Source organism: Falco cherrug, chromosome 1, assembly GCF_023634085.1.
Source record: "Falco cherrug isolate bFalChe1 chromosome 1, bFalChe1.pri, whole genome shotgun sequence".
Classification (NCBI taxonomy): domain Eukaryota; kingdom Metazoa; phylum Chordata; class Aves; order Falconiformes; family Falconidae; genus Falco; species Falco cherrug.
In genome coordinates, this window is record NC_073697.1 from 115762864 (window position 1) to 115783045 (window position 20182).

The 20182-nt window shown below is 41.8% G+C and overlaps 2 protein-coding genes across 2 annotated transcripts in view; one reads left to right on the forward strand and one right to left on the reverse strand.

Moving 5' to 3' along the window:
- Positions 1–651, forward strand: part of TBCD (tubulin folding cofactor D) — a 129600-nt gene extending 128949 nt beyond the window's left edge. Inside the window, exon 40 of the mRNA XM_055722637.1 lies at positions 185–651. Coding sequence (XP_055578612.1) covers positions 185–196 — 12 coding nt within the window. The 3' untranslated portion in view covers positions 197–651. The remainder of the gene's footprint in view (positions 1–184) is intronic.
- B3GNTL1 (UDP-GlcNAc:betaGal beta-1,3-N-acetylglucosaminyltransferase like 1) overlaps positions 1–20182 on the reverse strand; it is a 132735-nt gene that overhangs the window by 4073 nt on the left and 108480 nt on the right. The window contains exons 9-12 of the mRNA XM_055722655.1: positions 19334–19469; positions 9045–9113; positions 7250–7324; positions 1783–1871 (exon numbers count right to left, since the gene is read on the reverse strand). Coding sequence (XP_055578630.1) covers positions 1791–1871; positions 7250–7324; positions 9045–9113; positions 19334–19469 — 361 coding nt within the window. The 3' untranslated portion in view covers positions 1783–1790. The remainder of the gene's footprint in view (positions 1–1782; positions 1872–7249; positions 7325–9044; positions 9114–19333; positions 19470–20182) is intronic.

Consider the following 20182-nt stretch of genomic DNA (forward strand, 5'->3'; position numbering starts at 1 on the left):
TGTCCAAATAAAATTTGCTAGAGGGTAGTTAAAAATTAGTGTTAAAAAGGACTATAAATGTTACATCTTTGTATGTCTACATTTTCTTCTTGGTTTAGTTTACTTAATTACATGATTGGGATACTGCTAAACCAGTGATGCGTGCCTACTCCACGTGACCTCTTTTTTTCTTTCTGTCTTGCAGAGTTCAGTGTAAGGAAGTCGCAGGCACTGCTTTGTCAGCTGAAGCTCGTGGCTCAGGTAGGACTGGAAGAGTTTGTGCTGCAGCATCCTGACAAAGTGGATTCTCGGCACGAGCTGTGAAGTGCAGTGCTTGACAAAATAAGAGGCAGAGATTATGTCTTAAAGCGGCACTGTACGATGTGCCACAGGAAGGCAAGATTCATTGTTTTTAGTTTTTAACGTCATTATCTGTAGCCACGAGATGGCGGTTTCTCTTCATACTGCTGTCACGACTGACCTGGGTTTTTTTTTTTTTTTGATGTCGGTGATTTGTACTTCTACAAGTCTGAATGGAGCCGTTCAGCCTGTGCTTGCTGTACACACATGAAGTATTAAACCTGACTTGCTGCATTAGTCTCTTGAAAGAATTGTTTTTAGCGGTAAAAATGGCAACACTGAGTGGTAATTAAGTCTTCCTGAATATAGAAAGTGTCTCTGTGGATAAGTCTGTTATTCTTAGGCCGTGGACGAACAAAGGACTTTGTGAAACAAAGGTTTCACTTCAGCTAAAGTCAAAGCCTCTCTTAATAGCTTTTTATATAACCATTTCAAGCAAATGTGGGGGTTTCTGTGGTAAAAACTAGCTTTAGGGACTGAAGCTTTATTTTTTTTCCTTTGAAGAACAGAAGTGGACTATACTTCAGGCCACTACTAGAAATTTAGATCATTTCTTATTGACTATAAAATGAAATGGCTATAACATTTCTTTTTGGTAAGATTAATGTGACGGGGAGGACAACAAGATATTCTAATTACACTGTGTTGTTTGATGGTACTAATTAAATCCCACTATCCCAGCACTTCAAGTAGAAGAGCGGCGCTGTCACACACACCTATGAAAATGTGAAAGGAAGGAAAAATTGGGGCAGAGGAGCTAAACCCAAGCCATTTCCAAAACTACAACCTGCCTGTCTCTAAGATTCTTTTTAAGAAGATAACAATAAATTACATAATTCAGTATTTCTGAAGTATACTTGCAACCTGGCTGGCAGATGAAATTCAGCGTAGATCAGGGTTACTGCCTGACCAAAACCTGAGAAGGTTCAGTGAAAATTACGAGCAGCTGTACAGATGATCGTCTGGCTGCCAGCTGATGTTACAGACACACCTGTACTTCTCACGCAGCCCCGAAGCAGAGGGTGCCACGCTTTGCCAGCTCCAGCGCTGTGCGGAGCTTCCCCGCGGGCAGCACCAGCTGAGGGCCCGAGCAGTGTTTGACAGAAACCTCTTGGTGCTTCTAGAGGTTATGGGCTTTGCCTGAGATGTTTGTAAGGCTTCCCTGTGGTGACAACCCTCTGGCACACCTCTGGCCTGTGTTTGGTGGTTATTTCAATTAGAAATACAATTTAACAATCAAACTGAGTTTGGTAAACAAGTGATGTGCCATAGTAAAATGAGCAAATAGCATTATCCACGGTGTAACTAGGTGCGCCTTAGAAAGGGGTTACTCAGCACAAAGATTAATTTAATGAGGCGCAAATTACTAAGAGATTCTAAACCTCTGAACGCTTTGGTCTTCCTATACACGGAGAATAACACAGCTTCAGTGTCACGCCTTACCTTGGTTTTCAGTTAAAGTGGTAGTAATCCATCCCTTCCTTCAAGTTCAGCATGTTCAGGTTTGCTTCAAACGCTCCACCTGTCAAATCCTGTGAGGGGAGAAAAAGAGAATTAGATCAACCAGATAAACACATTTCAGGTTGTGACAGGTTTTGGTAATTCGGTTCTTTAGACCACAGAAGAAAGTCCCATTTGCAGAACTAAACATAAATAAACTGAGGCTCAGAAATGTTTCCATTCAAAAAGCAAGTGTATGTCGAGAACTTGGTGTTCGTATAGTCGGGGGAGGGTGGGGTGGGGGGGATGTTACACAGCTCACTGTGGCGCCTCTGTCACCTACCGGCACGCGCCACCTTCCAACGCAGGCATCTCCAGAGAACAGACCCAAGGAATGAGTCTGACAAACCAGTGGGTTTTGTAGATTTTGAACAATGATTAGCTTGGCTGATGAAACAAACCTTTCATCGAGCAAATGAAACATTTTGCATAGTTAACAGCATTTCCTTTGGAGCCCTGGTTACATTATCCGAACAGGAGCCTGGTAGATTTGCTCCATGAGCTTTGGTCTTCCTGGAGTCCTTAATTCTACGGATCTTCAGGAATGGCACCAAAAAAAAAAATAAAAAATTGAAGTTTACAAAACTATAGGAGGCAGGTGAGAGAGAGAGTGCTGGTTCTTTTGGCTGGCCCAGAGCAGCAGCGATGCTGTTCGAACAGCGCACAAGTGTCTAGGGCAGGACAGTACGAAAACAGAGTCCAACCGACACTGGAGTTAGAGGAGGCGGAACGCTAGGCTTTGGCTGGAGTAACGGATTTGAAAAATTGCTCTGGGATCTTTAACGAACCTACGTTCAGAAACGAAAGCTTCTGTCCCACGTGGAGGACTGTACCTCCCAGCTCGCCTTGGACTCATCAGCTGAGCTGCTTATAAAGGCACTGGTAGCATCTGGGCGTTGCTGGGAGGCTCCATTCAAGGAACGCCGCCGTCTCCATCAGCCGGGAGCCTGGTACCCAAATAAGCCGACCTTCCCCTCCAAACCTCCGCGTTGTTCCTGCTGCCTGCGGCCGGTTCAGCCCGCTCGCCCCCACCAGCCACAGGTGCCCTTCCTCCTGCGCTCTACTGTCACCAGCGTCAAAAAATACAGCAGATGACATCACGTGACCCAGAACTTCAACAAAATCCATAACCACCAGTCATAAAATTCATAAGTGAGCTCTGATGTTTACATTCTGTAAAAAAAAATTCTGTTTTAAAAAAAGAACAGTAATGAATAATTTGGGGAAGGGCAGGAAAGGGCCCCTGGCACTGGGCTTTTTAAGCAAGGCCTCCACTTCCCTGAGGTAACCAGTTTCTTATCTGAGCGATAAGGCCCTAATTGTGAACGATGCTGAGTATTTTTTGTGATTTTTTTTTTTTTTTTTTACTTCTTGAAATCAAGACTACTTGATGGTATTTAATACTTTGAAGGACTGGGTCCTAGTTTCTCAATTCAGTTAAGATCCCAAACCATCACTGGTCCAGCAGCAAAACTTGCTGCTCTCGTCAACCGGGAATTCTGCTCAGAAGTGTCAGCCTTGGTTACAGCCTTTAGCCTCCACTAACGATTTCACAAACCCAAGATATCACAAGTTAGGACACAGGGTACAAAACGGTTGCGTTTAGCTTAAAAATCAACCTGCTCTAAAGAAGGGTTAAAAAACCACAGAGATTTATATGTAGAAGAGCCCAGATGGTAAATTGAGCAGGAGAGTTAAAACGAAACCTTCCATTCCCAGAGCACAAGACTGAGGTGACAGAACACGGCCGGGTTGTACAGTAACTGGCCTAACAGTGAATTCACTGACAACTGCATACGATCAGACTAGTTTAATTAGGGAGACGGAAAAATAAGAATCCCTTTCATTTCAAGCACTTGGCACCCGTGCCAAACCAGAGCACAATACATGATTTCTAAGCATTTTGCTTTATTTACCTCAAAGCAAGGGAAAACACCCAGGGCAAACAAACCCTCGGGTGAAGCGGGGCCGCGGGCAGCGACGCAGTTTTGACGAGCTAAAGCCACAGTTTTATTCTCTTCAGCAGAAACCCAGCACGCACACAGAACAGAATTTCAGCTCCAGACTGTTGCGAAGCCATTTTAAAATACAAACTGAGCAAAAGATCATGTCAGATGACTGCTTTTTAAAAATGATTTTATATGGTAACAACCTCATGGCAGTGGTAGCAAGAAGGAACTGCCTGAAAAAATAATGAAGAAAACCCTGCTCCGGGTACACGGCCAGCAGAGTCATTTCTTGCAAGTGACCCACTTAATAAACATATCTAATCTTCAGAATTACCCTCTTAGAGCTGCATAGAAACATGCAGGTTTTGTCTGTACCAAAACTGAAAATAATCCCCCACCACAAACAGCAAAATAACACTTTCTTCTTCAGAAGCATGGTGATGAACTTACTTTGGGAAATAATAATGCTAAATCTGAAAGACTGGGATGTTTAGGAATTTGTTAATGACTTTTAATTAATTAATTAAATTATTTTTTTTGTTATGTTATGACTTTTAATTAATTAGTTAAATTAAGAAATTATCTAAGAGGACGTGCAGCTAATTCTGCCTTACATGAAGTTCCAACAGTTCCGTGCAACATGGAGCTGGGTTGTAGCTGTTGCATCGGCAGCCGTCTGCCAAGAAACGTCCGTACGTTCACTGGGGGTGTTGCACACTTGCTGCACGACCTGAAACAGAGCTGGGGAAAGCTACTGGCCCAGAATGGTTTGAAAATACAGGCCATTTGTAACTCTTTTAACACAGGACTCCTCTTTTTCCCCTCACAGTAAGCACAAGGATAGTGCCCTTTTTTGCAAAGGAATTTTGTCTTTTATATTTTAATTGTAAATACATTTAAATTAATTTATTTTAAATACAGTCTTTCTCAGCAGTCTGGGACTTTTGTCACAGCAATGTTTTTTGCACAGTTTGATCTGATAAATCTGGGTGAACAGCATCAGAGAGGGAGCAAAAGCTAGCACAAACCCCAACATTTTTCATTTGATGCAGTCTTAATATTTTATGTAGTTATCCCCATCCTACTTCTTCCTGTGCTCCCACTTTCAAAAAGCGTGCTGGAAGAAGAGAAGTAGAAAAGGTGATTAAAGAAAAGCAAGTGGGAAGTTTTGCTTTTAGCCGTGAATTCAGATGTGGGCTGCACAGCAAGCGAGGCAAACGACCTCCAAATACAGCAAAGACTGACGCTCAGCATTACACTGGCCTGCGCTCTATCAACATGAATGAATGAAAAAGTTACTCTGCTTTTCTCAACCCATTTAGAAACCATTTCCTTTAGTGGTCAGGTGTAGAAGCGTGAAAGCTGCTGCAGGCAGGATACCCGAGTATTTTAAACCACAGACATTTATCAACTTGTTTTGTTTTGGTAGAAAACTACTTTCCATGACAAAACTGCTGCTGAAAACTGTGGCCATTTCAATCCACCCACGACCCTCCAAGTAGGAAGGGCGGAATGTCACGGATTCTGGCAGCCTCCACAAAGACGCTCAACAGTAATAAAACACACAATGTATGACAATGGCTGAAAGAGGCTGCTAAAAACTATTGCTTAAGGTCGGCTGCGAAACCCAGTGGTGGAGAAAAGGAGGGTCCAGCAGGCTTGGTTGTGGAGTGGGACTCGGAGCACCGCTGCTTGCTTCCCGAGACCCTCTGATGCCTCTCCACTGGGTTTTACTCTTCCTACACTTTGGCACAGATAGATCTGTGGTGGTTTATTTCTTTCTTACGTTGTCTGTGGTTTCGCAGGTGATAACAGGGTATCAGGCACTGCTAACAGAAAAATTTGCTTTCAGTTCTTTATTATAAATCTGGTTTTCTAACAGTCTGAATCTATGTCTTCCTAATATTAAAATAATAACATGGTGTAACAACATAGGTGTGCTGTGAGGCTCATATTATTAACAGGTATCCGTCTGTTTAAAATCTGTAGAAAAGGAAGCTCCATTGCAGACTTTCACTGTGGTGTTACGCAAGTTTATCATCAGCATTGGTCTTGTCTCTTTGGCCACTATCTTGTTTTCCTGATGTGTAATGCTGCTGGAACTCCATGCACACTGAACTTTTTTTACTTAGAACACTAGGGTGTTCTCAGCATCAGCTCTTGGAACACCAGCGTTCACAGTATCAACTAACGCAGCCATGAAGTGAGAGGGTAAGGAGGTAACTTGCCTGCAGTTTCTAGACATTTGCCTCCATCTGAATGGCTATTGACCTTAAATTCTCCTAAAAAGTGAGCTGCTTCAAAGACAGATTCCAGAAGCAACTTTACAGACTCTGAAACTGTTTCAAGTAGGTCAAATTGTATTTCCAAAGAAAATACTGCTCACTAACTTAAACGATACTATGGCCTGCAGTGTTCTGTGATCAGCAAGTGGATTTCCACTCAGCTCAGTGACCATGAGTGGAAAATACACTGAAATCACAACTGAAGGCATGGACCAGAGTTTTCAGACAAGATGTTGTATAATAGTCTCATTGTAAGGGCTTCGCAAATTAAATGTGCTTTATAACAGGTTGCACAGATGTTTTGTCTAGGGACTTCCACCCACCATTGTATGTAGTATGAAAAATTAAATTAGTTGTAATATTACTAGCTTATCCAAGAGTTTATCAACCAACAGTACATGATAATGCCCTAAGGTACGTGCAGTCTGGCTTTGCTACGCATAGTTATGATCTCAGAGTTGATCATAAGTTGGGAGTGCGAAGTTAAAAACACACTGCACCAGATGCGATGAGATTCAGCTAATCAACCTCTGAACAGACCTGGTACAGCACTCGAACGTTGGTGTTTATACGTAGCTACAGGTTTTAGTTACTGCTAGAGACTTGTTTAACTAGAATGTATTTGCAATTTTGCTTTAAAACCTCTGTGTCATCCCATACATTGTGCTTTGCCATTTTAAATATAACAGCAAAATAACTGCTGGTTATCATCTTCTAGTTAAGTTATTAGGTCAATTAAACCAGTTGAAATAAGGAAGATACCACAGTCGGGCACAGAAGAGGCTTCAGAACTGGCAGTGGCAAACAAAATGGTTTTTAAGGTCTGATTTAAAAAACAAAGACTCTGCTGTACATAGGGGCTGCAGAACACGAGGACTAAACAAGGCCAGGTGGCTGACTGTATATGCTTCTTTGTGTATCGAATGTTGTTGGGCAAGAAAGTAAACCAGATCCAAGCTCCTTTACAGAAGCTTACTTTTTATTATTCTTGTTACTACTTTACTTAATAGTGCTGTTTTCAATCCCCAAAACACTCTGCACAAGCAATTTGATAAAAAAGGCCATTCAGTTGCATAGTAAAAGCTTCTGGGAAAAGCTACATACAGTAAAGAGAAACTCATTTTCATAAGGAGCACATACTGATTTTGACATTAAGCTCGGAGTAAAGGTACTCACCAGCTTCACGCAGATAATGAAGGGTGGAGTTGCGTCTCTGAAGTGACGTATAGGAATTTGGGGTTTTGGTCTCTCCTGCAGGAAAAAAAGCAGCAGACATGCACACATGGTTACTTGTTAGCCAAGTTTTAGGAGCTACTAAACACTAAAAGAGGAAAGAATTATTCTGAGACCTCGTGCTAAATAGTCCATCTGGTCACATGCTTCCTCTCATTATTTTGCCAGTCACTTCCAGTACCCCTTATTTTCTTACCATAATCTTTCCATACAATTGCGTTTCTTTGTTCAAAGTTACACATTACACCAGGTCTTTCTGCTGCTGGAAGGAGAAGGTCTCTCTCCTCTCCTCCACTGCTTCCTTACCTCCAAGCTCTACTTTTAGCCCTTTCCCAAACAATTCCCTCTTTGATCTGATTGCAAGGCTTTCACAGCCTACCCCATAAAAAAAAAAAAAAAAAATGCTCATTCTGTTGTCAGCAGGTTAATTTTCTGCAGCTTTAGGGAGCTCCGTCAGCTTACAGTGCCCCCAGAGAAGCGTCAGAGCAGGCACAGGAGCATCTTGCCCTCGGTGGGAGCTGTTAATGGTTGCGCCCAGCTGGGACTTCACCACAGATCCAAACCAGAATCTTCCAAGGATTCACAACAACTGCGGTACAATCTTCTTTACAACTGATCTGACAGGATGGGTGTGTCTTAGGAAGACAAGCGCACGGGATCTCTGACAACGATGCTGACAGTATCCCTGCACTGGTAGGTGGCGAGTCCTCACTATTCCAGGTCAAAATCCTGAACTCCAGTTGCTTTCATGCAGCTGAAAACACTCATTAGCTTCCTGGCATAGAATCTGGTTGTACAGCCGCTCCGATCCAAGCTAGAGCACTGCGCCTGAGGGGTGCCCCTGCTCTCCCCCTCCCCTCCCCCCAGTCCTGCTCCCATCAGATACAAGGATCGTGCAACCTCAGGGTAATTTGATTCACAAGATAACTTGCTGGAGACCTTTTTATTTTAAGGTTCCTTTTCTGCCGGATCAGCTCGCTGAATCAAGCCGTCCTTTGGCCACAGATTGCCAGACCCATCGCAAGCAAAGCAGCGGGGGCTGCGGCCGGGGAGCGCGGGCAGAGCACCCTTCCGCACCCTGCGCCCACGGGATCTGATCCGATGCCCAGTGAAACTACGAACTGTCTTTCCACCAGCTGTTGCCGGTAGTGACTCTGGATGAAACTTTACTCCGGGTCTTAATTGCTATCACGAAATTAAGACTGCAAAAAGACAACATTGTTGGTTTTTTTTTCTATGTGGTTTGTTTATTGCCCTCTAAATTTCATGCTTCCTTGTCTAGGGAATGAAGTGTTGCTGCCTACAATTTTAGGCTCCCAAGGAACATACCAAAGTTTTATTCAGATGCAGCATAACAATAATATACAGATAGGCTCCAATTAATTGCGGAAGCTTGCTTTAATAGATATTTGAGTTTCATTCATCATGAGCCACATTCTACTCCCACTTAAAAGAAAAAACTGTCAGTGTTTTACTATGTTTTACTCCATCATCAGAACCCTGTCAGAGTACATATATTTTTGTCTTTCCAAATGGACTTCAGTGAGCGTGAGGTCCATAGTTCTGGCTCCATAGTTTGCACTCCAGCATCAGTCCCCAGCTATCTAGTCTTTTGTCACAGTCTCCTTACCAAAATCAGTTGCTATAAAGTATTTAAAATCAGTGACGTATTCCTTCATCACATTTCCCAGAACACTTCCAGATCCCACTGAAGAATGCAAGAGTACTTACAACTCACCTCAGATTCTTCATAAGTGTAGAATCCTTTTCTTACTTTCTTTTCATCAACATCACAAAATGCAGTTACCTGGAGAAACAGAAGCAGAGCAGCATTTCAGTACCGTTCTGTGCTACCAGCAGGTATTTCACCTGCGATGTACCTAAGTAACGCTACAGGCGTGTGACTGAACACAGGAATAGGGCAGCGCACCCTGGTCCTTCTACAGAGCTTAAAAATTTATTAAATCTGGGTGTATCATAAGGAGCTGGGCAAATTTTGCAGTTGTATATGAGCACATTATGTTTTTATAAACAGGCGAACAGGTGGTCTAAGCTACTGACTGTGTAAAAGAAAACCTCTATGAGATGATGGGTTTTCAGTTTAGCAAACTAAAAGCAGAGACTAGCCGCCTCATCTTGGCACTTCCACTGAACACCTGAGAGTAGGTAATACAAACCTTCCTCTTTTTGCCCACCCCAATCATATAATCTACCACCAGATCCCTCCGCATCACAGCGCTGCGCTATTGCTTTGGATGCTCTGGGAACACCACCCTCAGTTCTAGGTCATAACACACCGTGTCCGGGCATTCCTACAGGTTTGGACTTTGTGTTTTTCAACTGAAAAATTCAGCAGATTTGGTGTTTAAACACATACAGTTACTGCTTCATTTTGGGTATTCTTACTGTAGCTATGGAAGCATTATTTGCAGCCCTAGCTGCCAAACATTTCAGATGTTTTTTTATGTGCATTCCTCATAAATAGGCACGCAGAATACACGCCTGCTATCCAAAATACACAGTGGCCTCATTTTTGAACCATTAGGTTGCCAGTAACATTTCGGAAGACTTTGTAAAATAAACATAGCTATGTTTTCCTCTAACTTCCACTGGATCTATTCATATTATCTACACAGAACTCTTACACTGAAGTGGAACAGTTAAGATGGTTAAGGTCTTGCAGAAATCAATTATTCTGGTGCAAGTTGGATACCAGTTTTCCTATCTTTTTAATTGTTGCATTAAAAATTGATTAACAACACTTACTGCTGAGAAAATTTGAAAAGCCGAACAGCTGTTTATTAATTTATTAAGTTAGAGAAGTCTGCAAAAGGCTGGCTTAGTTTCTGTGTCTACCAATCTGTCTCACCCATTTTCTTCCCATGGTTAAGATAGTTTTCTTTTACCTAAAGTGACCTCATTCTGTCTACACAGAGGAGAACACTGACATCAGTGTCATAATGCTGAACTTTACATCCTTTATTGCTGCTTCACTCCCGAAGCAGTGCCACACCAACAGCCCCAAACTGCAGAGGAAGAGAACTGTTACACATCTTGTCAGGCAATGGCCAGATAGAGCTGCGTTCCCTTGCAACATAAAAGGTGTTTCTACAAAAAATAATTCAGAGCTATTTCCACTGTCAATGGAACAGTTTTCTATCCAAATCCTTAAAAACCGTATCAGTTCTTCCATTAAACATCAATGGAAAGAGAATACAAACAAAAATAGCAAGGGACTACAAATATGGCTAAACTTACTAGCCATTGCACAAGGTCTTTGTGGCTGATGCAGGCTGGGTTAGACAGCAGCAAACATGAGCAGCTCCTCTGAGCACAAAGGCTAAGAACCAGAACCTCTCTTAGGCTTTCTTTTTTCTTTTAAACACAAGCTAATAGACTCTACAACCCTGGCCCTATTTCCATGACCACTGTAATGCTTTATTGTAGCTGAAAAATCAGATGGTGTGACTTAAGCACTGTAAACTACATCCCAAGATAGGCTCTGCCCATCTTATTTATACACGTACACACACGTATATAAATATGTATATATATATGAAGGGAACCAAGTAGAAGCCGCTGTGGGAAGAGGTTACTTAGCTGTACACTTTTCATTCTGTATTGGCCACCTTTAAAATTTTCCAATATTCTGCAGATCTCAGTTCCAGCACTGATGTTTTACTGTCCTAGAACCTGCGAGCACTATCAACACACTTCAGCAGGACATGCCTTCACTGTCAGCCTAATAGAGTTCTGGGAATAAATACAGTCCAGTACACTGACTTATCTCGCAATAATTGAAGCTGTTTTTTCCAGCTGCTTATACTCCTGTGGATTTAAAACACCAAACCAAACCACCAGAACTTTTGCCATAAGGTAAAGTGAAATTCTAGCTACACTTTAATGCCAGTAACTGGGAATTCACTGTAAGATCTGTGCTGGAAAGTGTCACGCTGTTCACCTCGGCACGTTATAATACCGTTAACAGAAACTCCTGAAGGCTGCATAGATTTCTTCTTAACATGAACGGTGTTAGAGAACCAGAGATAGTTCTTGTACCACTAGATTACCAATAATCCTAACGCTTCCCCTCATCCTGTGCCCTAACTCATACTACCACGGGTAGAGGATTTTGCCTTTGCCCCACCAACGCCCCAGCCCACGGAACTCCTGTGACAGCCGCTGTGCGAAAAAAGAGCTTGGCAGGTAAATAACTCTGTGACAGATTTCCCTTGGAAGACGGAAAGGACTCACACCTTTTCCTGAGTGACCACTAGGTACCTCCATGTACAATTATCAATGGTTTCAGCCAGCTTAAATCTGGTATTTACAATATTATAAAACAGGTCAGGCCTGAATGGGCAGTTTTTCTGCCAGACGGCACACCATGTGGGTGGCCTGAGTCAACCATTTTTCTGACACACACTATTTATTTTCCAATTAAAGAAAATCTATGTGTGGAGTCTAATACAGGTCTTAGGCACAGTTGTTTATCCTATAAGGAGAACTCAAGGCATCAGGCTTATATGAGCTATTTACTTTATACTATCAAGATAAACCCAGAGTTACCTATTTATTTTCCTGCATTAATGGGCTTCTTTCTTGTATCTTTTATGAAGACCATCTATCCATACATGGACTACAGTCTCCCAGGGAGGAAGCTATGAATTATAAAGCTATAAAGCAGTCCCAAGGCCGGTCCGCCCCCGTCCTTTTAGCAAAACGGCTCTTTCTGCAATGCCTCTGACAACATGACACCATGGAAGCTTACAGAGTCCTCAGATCACACTTCAGTTTAAAACATATTAATGATTACGTATTTTTGTTTTGAATATCACCTGTATGAAATTCTGCACAATTCCAAACCACAGGAAAGTGACTGCTATTTCTCTCAGGTAAAATTTGGAAGAGACAGCTAGTATCTGTTATATACAAGCTACATAATTACTTGTATAAATGTGGATCGCAACAATATACATTAACAATGGTGTAAGGGGAAAAGGAGTAATAGTTTTCTTCTTCATATGAGAAAGTTTATATAGCTCAAAAGATAAGATATTTACTCAAAAAAAAAATCTCTGGTAGGGAAAGACATGTTTGAGGAAGATAAAAGCACTTCTCTGGCTGGTTCTTTTTCATAAACAGAGCAGCTGTGTGAAGGGATGCACGGGCTGGGACTATCAGACCTCCCTGTGGTAAGAGGAGATTAATGGGCAGCAGATTAATCCTACTGCAAATGTACAAACTAAGAGGTCTGCAAGAGTGGGCTCGGAATGCAGCTGTAATTACCTAGCTGTTTGATCTGTGCTGCTGTTGCACAGGAATTAATAGCTTGTTTCGTACTTGACTTGTTTACTGCCTTGCTGGCTACTGCAGAGGATGTTTCCTTACACTTCCCATTCCACTCAGATTTCCTAATGGAAAACCAGAAAGATTCATCAGGCTAATAACGTCCTTTTATGGTAAAAGATCCTCACAGGATTTTATTCCCTTACTTATTTTCACCTGTGGTCTGCTTTAGGTTTGTAATGGTCATCTACAGAAAGAAACAAAACGTAATCGCAGCAAATTCTCAAGATCTGTTGTAGCTGGAACGACAAGAGAGGCGAGTGTTACAAGGGAGAGTGAGTAACTTAGCAGAACATGACAGAAACAACAGACCACCTTTTTGGTAAATGGTCACCTGCACACTGCCTCCTCTCCCTGCTCATTACATCAATCGGTCTTGTAAAACTCATCTTTAAAGAAGACAACCTGCAAACTCTCTACAAAATCCTGTATGAGATCTTCCCTCCTGCATTCTCTCCACATCTTGTGCAACCCTTCATTTGTTTTAAACTTCTCGTGACCCTGTCGATTCTTCTATTTATAATTCTTTCATTCAAACTTATATAAAGCCTTAGAAGCATGTTAATATAAATCTCTGCAAAAGTTAAATCAATTTTGGCCATTCATGTCAAAACAAAATAACCGAAAGCATTACAATGCAAGTTTAAATAGATACAGTTAAACAGAAGAGACATGCAGAGCCATAAACATCTCCCAGTACGCCATCAGCGCAACCACGACACTAGCAAGCAACTCTCGGTCACAATTGGAGCGATTTTCCATTATCAGGGTGCTGCTTTTCACAGAAGCACAGACTGGTCAGCGTTGGAAGGCACCTCTGGAGCCCACCCAGCCCACCCCCCTGCTGCAGCAGCTCTCCTAGAGATGCTGCACAGAGCCACGTCCAGGTGGGTTTGAATGTCTCCAGCGAAGGAGACCCCACAGCCTCTCTGGGCAGCCTGTGCCAGGGCTCTGCCACCCTCAAGGTGAAGAAGTTCTTCCCCATATTCAGATGGAGCTTCTTGTGCTGCAGTTTGTGCCCCTTGTCCTGTCACTGGGCACCACTGGAAAGAGCCCGTCCCGGTCCGCTGGGCCCTCACCCTTAAGGTATTTGTGGACAGTGACAAGGTCCCCTCCCAGTCTTCTCCCCTCCAGGCTAAACAGCCCCGGCTCCCCCAGCCCTTCCTCGAAGGGAGATGCTCCAGTCCCCAGATCACCTCTGTAGCCTCCGCTGGCCTCTCCCCAGTAGTTCCCCATCTCTCTCAAACTGGGGAGCCCAGCACTGGACACCACACTGCAGACGCAGCCTCAGCAGGGCAGAGCAGAGGGGGAGGATCCCCTCCCCCAACCTGCCGGCCACGCTCCTCCTAATGCACCCCGAGACCACACTGGCCCCTTGGCCACGAGGACACACCGCTGGCCCATGGGCATCGTGCTGCCCACCAGCACTCCCAGGTCCTTCCCCGCAGAGCTGCCCCCCAGCAGGTCAGCCCCAGCCTGTACTGGTGCAGGGGGCTGTCCCTCCCCAGGGGCAGGACCTTACCTTTCACTTCACCTCTTCAGCGTTACAGCCATGACAGACACTGTGGGTATCTTTACATCCCAAGCATGCATTTCCTGACTGCCTGAAGACACTCTTCCATTAAAGACAGCAGTGTCTTCCCTATTTGCACATATATATAACAAAGTTGCTCAAGAGAATTTTAATACCAGAATCCAAATGCAGAATAAGCTTCTCAGTACCGCATATACAAAATTTTCCTAATTACATACAACTGCCTTTATACGCAACAGCGTGGGAACTAGTTGCAAGTGTCTTGTTTCTCTAGACCAGGTAACTGTGTCAGTTATGCCAGTAACTGTTCAAGCGCACATGCCTCTGGAGCAGCAACACGGGCATTGCAAAAAGCACATCTTCCTGAGCAGGAGCAGCAGGGAGGCTTCCCTGCCGTAGTTCAGCGTGAACTGTTTGCTGTAGTCTGAAACGAAGCCTCTATTTCACCCCATCTCATTTTAGGATGCCTTACACCTGGACTTAAGTGAAGCTTTGAAATTTCATCCCTCCCTTGTCCCCTAGGCTCTCTTCTAACTCGTTTTCACGTTGCCATTCTCTCTTTCGCTGCAAAGTCAAGGGGAGGTGTAATATTCTTCCCTCTATTTATGTTTCTTCGTTTTTACATGCCCCCACTTCAGTCCCTCATATTGTCGTTCATTTACTTTAGAGTAGTTAAAATGCTACAAAACTTAAACATTTCTTGGTTTTGTGAGTGATCACAGTTGAAGTACATGGCTTAGTGATGCTGCTCTTAGAAAAAAAGTGAAAAAACCTAACATGATTTTAAATGGTTAATGAGCTAGGAAAAAGGGTGTGCAAAACATTTCCTTGAAGCTTTTGAGTTTGCCACCGGTGGATAGGGTTGTCACAGAGAAACTTCATGGGCTCTCTGTACACTAGTACTGTTTCCATGCCACTAATTAGCTGATGCTCATTTTGTCCTTTCCCCCTCCTCTTCTGTTAGCTACTTGAGCACTATTTTCAGCTATCGGAAATGACACAAGATGTTAATGCTGAAGTTCTCCTTTTAGCTGAAGTTTGATGGAGAATAAAAGAGCAGACAAGACAGCTCAGAAACCCTCCAGGCATATGTAGCATCCCAAAAACATTTGGTTTCCATCTTCAGCTGCAAATTATAGACAAGACGGATGTGTTTTAAACAAAAAAAGGTCTGTTCGTCTTCATTCTTGCAGAAATGCTAATACAGAACCACTGTCAACTGTCAACAGCGTGAATCAAGAAGGGGACAGCCAGGAAACAGAATTTCCCTAAGAATACTGAGATCCTGGTAATTAATTCATAAAAAGCCCTACTAGCTGAATATTTTTTTTCTTGTGTTGCTGTTTAGGAAAAATACTGAGCCTTGGATTTTTGCCTGAACTCTTTGGAGACAAAGCATTATTTTAATATTCACCATACAGAGGTCTGAAGGAAAAGAGAGAATACTGCTTAGGTGTCCGTTTCTCTTTTAACATAGCCATAATTCCAATTCAGACTGTTCTCCAAACAGACTAAAGTAATAATTTATTAGTGAGTAGAGACACAGACTGCTGCTTCCTGGAATTGCCAAAATTTTGTTTCCTAAAATGCTGACTGGCATGCAACTTACACAAAAACCCAGTCAGTATAAAAAATAAAACTGGTTTGTTTATCGGGTTTTAAAAAGCCTAGAAATATTCTTTTTTTGGAAAAGATGTTTCCTTACATGCACTAAGCTTGACACCTCAAACTAATGAATTCGCTTTCTGAAGATTTAGTAGAGTTTAGGGTTTTTTTTTTTCACAATTACAAAATAATACAATCGGTATAGAATAGGGTGGTTTGGTTTGGTTTTTTTGTGGGCGGGGTGGGTTATTATTTATTCTGGAAGTACCTGTCCCAAATTTTCTGCAGGTACTTACTGCCGATAATTTAGAAAACAACTCAGCTGTGACTCCACATTACAACCAAAATCAGTCTCATGACATCTTAGGAAATTCTGAATCTCGATGAAAGGATGCAGCAGCAGTGAAACGCAGCATAGGTAAAATTTTCAAGAGTCTAAACTGACTTAAAGTATAAAACCAACTGAAATTAAATTTAGACAGGTAAATTATACAGCTTAATTAAATTATACAGCTTATCCTGGCAATTTTACCTGCATTTCAAAGGGTATTAGACCTTTTAAGATCACACTGCTTTACACAACTGGACCTTCAGAGGAGAATACGGTAATTGTACTGATGTAATACTTTGTCTTAAGGGGCTTTTGGAATTGTATTTTAAAGGTGTCTGTTCTACATAATTGATGAATTCATATCCCAGGGCCTCCATTTACAAGACAACACTAGATTCTGCTTGTAGATTCAAAACGATACTGAATCTCTAGTTTTCTCACAATTAACAGAATATATGAAAGGTTACATCTTGTTAAGGTAGTCTTTAAAGGGTGAGACAGGAAAAGTATTTTATTGGTTTTAGGGCTAGGAAAGGACGAAGCAACAACTATTTACAACCTTTGTTCATATGGGATTTTAGAGTCTTTGGCAAGAGTTGAAGATTAGTCACAAAATACCTGAAGGATTTTTCAGGAAAAGTACAACGTGGAGTTTAACTAGCCTCCTCTTACTGTTACTAATTTAGAATAAAATGAAGACTTCCATGAATTACCCTCTTTTTTAGGCATAAATTTTATGAAGTTATTTCCTGAAACCCCAGCAGCATAATCCTTTGATTAGCATTCAAGAAGTGAGACGTTTTAACTACTTCTGCAGCCTTTTGCCAACGCGATACCATGAAACATCAGGGTAACAATCAAGCTTCAGTTCTGACTGAGATGGATAGACTTGGGATCTCACCTTTGGAAAAGCTAGGAAGTTACAATGGCAATCATAATGAGCCTGAACTACTACATAAAACTAATGCTTTAATCACTAAAGATAGCTGATTTCTGACGAAATCAGTGTTGTCTAAAAACTAGGCCTCTGCTCTCGCTTAGGAGCAGCTTTCTGAAGCTGTTTATCTTTGTTGGTTGGTGACAAAACCTCAGGATGCTTCAGATAACACATCAGACAGTAGATAAAGTTTGATTACTTTTTTATAAGGTATTAAGGATCAGACTGACTGCATTTTAGCAGTAGTCTCCTGCAGTACATTTGCAAAGTGAGTCATACTTGGCTCGGGCAGCTGCATCTGGCACGTCAGCTTGCTAGGTGTGCCTGGTAGAGTATCCAGTAATTAATGGGTTAATGCTCAATGCCGTATCTCAGTATCAAACTAAAGCATACTGGGATATGTGCAATTGTAACCTTGACAGAAGCAAAACTGTATTATGGCCTACAACGCTGCCAAAGCAAACGTTATGTAAAGGGCAGCTGCAAAGAACGTCAAGACCCAGTTAATTCGACGCATGCAGTCAGTGCTGCATTCCGGGAACGAAGGTCGGTCCTTACTGAAGGAGAGGTAAGTAAGTGCTGGGTCTTTGGCAGAAACGTGGCAAAACCCCACGTATAGTATTTTTCTCTTGCCCTTTGTCACCTTGGCAGTGACATCTTCAAATAATCATTACGTTTGCTGAACAGGATGTAAAGTGCCGAATGAGTCACCTATAGAAGTAGGTGGCAAATGTAACCCAAAGCTAGAGATGTTCTATCTTAATATCAATCTCCATTTTGGCTTGGAACATAAAAAGAGAAGAAAACAAAAGAACCCAACACCTAAGATGGTAAGACACTGCTAGAAAAAGTGTCGATTTTTTCCATAGCATCTCAAAAGTCTACCAGACAAGCTGCTATCTCTCTTGGAACTTCTTTCATAATTCTCATAATTTTTCAGACAGAAAAGTGCCGTGGTTGCTAGTAAGTTAGTGGAATTCACAAAGTGCTCTGCGAAATACTAATAAAAGCGAACATTTTCATAAACCTCCCCCCGCAAGTCATATGCACACTGCACTGCATGACCCAGATAACTCAATACTTTTAACGGACAGTTCTGCCCTCTTCAAATTAAGTAACTAATTGGAGACACAGGGCATTTCAACTTCTTTCCTCATACAGTTCACCCACTGCCATGAGATGGCAATGAGAGAGGGGTGGCACTGGAGTATCAAGCAGGGACTTCAGGTTCGTGCTGTGTATTTATTGTATGAGTGCCTCCCACGTCTGTCCAGTAATTTCAACTATGAGTATATGGATTTATTTCTTTCTTTTCTGTTTTTTGGGGGTTTTTTGTTTGGTTTTGATTGTTTGTTTTTGTTTTTTAATGTGTGTGTGGTCTGAGGGCCACAACATTAATCAGGTTTATATAGATGTTTGTCATTCTGTCTTCCCATCTGTATTTTTTAAGAAAAGAAAACACATTCAAGTAATAAAATGAATGTTCTGTGGCTCTTTATAAGAAACAACCATTTGACATTAGCCCTAAAGCCTTTATTGGACAAAAAGTTCTTACACAAAAGAAAATGTTATAAAAGTAAGGTATGTAAACTCCCAGACAAACCTCTCCTGAGAAATATCTGCCATTGCCAAATACAAGCAACGTCCATGTTTTCAACTGATTGTAAATTGATTTACACGGTCACGTACAATAGTCTCTACTCACCTATTCACCCCCTGTTCCACCCCTATTTTTAAACAATCAAGCTTTTGAAAAGGCAGTTACAGTACAACTACTCCTTGTAACATAAACCAGGTTGCTCAGCATCCGATAGGGACCTGTCCCGTTTCCATTTTGGAACTGGGCAAATATTATACAAGTATGAAAAATCCTGGACAAGATAGTTTAGTATTATACCATCCAAATAAAGAGTTACTCTACCCACCTCGAGCACCTGGCTACTACATTGTTAGTTACACAGTCACAGGCCATAAACACTTACACAGTGTGTCTAACCTATTACTATGCTTAGTCACCAGCAAGCAGGAACATGTGTGTACATGTTACACTACATACACACTGTACACTCTAAATACAGTAATATAGCATTTTAAAAGAAGAAATACATTATGCAGAATATTGAGAATTTTCCCAATTAATAGTAATCACCAACTGGTACTCTGGGGACAAAATATCTTGGCAGAATTTTGCTACGTTACGTTAGAAGCAAGGAGGCACAAGGAAGAGAAGAAAGTGGTTTTGTACAGATGTTACCCGCTCTGACTACTCACTTTTTTCCGATTAGCTGGTGACAAGCTTCTGTAGAGCTTCTTGCCTTGCTTGCCAGCATTCCAAATGGTGAACGACGTCCAGCAGCTCAGGACTCTGTCTTCAAGAAACCTGACTCGGTGATTCCAGATGGTTCCCCTGGAGAGTTAGAAGAAGGGTGGAATCACCATCCTTGGAAGTGTTCACAAAACGCACAGACGTGCTGCTTAGGGACATGGTTTAGCGGTGGACTTGGCAGTGCTGGGTTAACGGTTGGACTTGATGATCTTAAAGGCCTTTTCAACCTGAATGATTCTATGATTTTATTCTGTGATTTTGACCTTTAAAACCTTTACCATTATTCTATACCTATTTGTGTATTTACATACTCGCACACACATAAACCTGACCAAAATGATTCACAAGGAAAAAAAAAAAAATCACATGAAAATATTATATTAGAAATTTCCAAGGGAAATGTGTAAACTGTTGCTGGGAATAAAAAGAAATTCTGTGGCAGTTCTTAGACTTTATTATCAGGATAGACTTGAAGCTATTTAAACCACTACTATTTTCAAGATACCAGATAGAAGATCACAAGAAGATGAAAAACTGTGGCGTTTCTTATCACTTTCAATCAGGTATGCTTTTAAAACAGCAATTCCCCACCCTATAATGTAATATTTAAGACTACATCACTTACAATGGTTTAAAAAGAACTGCCTGCTGTTAAGAACATCTGTTTTATGTCCAGGGTTCATTTAATATTCATTAATTAGGAACCTGTCTTATACTTAATAGTTTTCTAGATACAATAAATTAATCTCCTCAATTTCTGGCTTGACAGATGAATCTTCCTGAGCTACATCTCC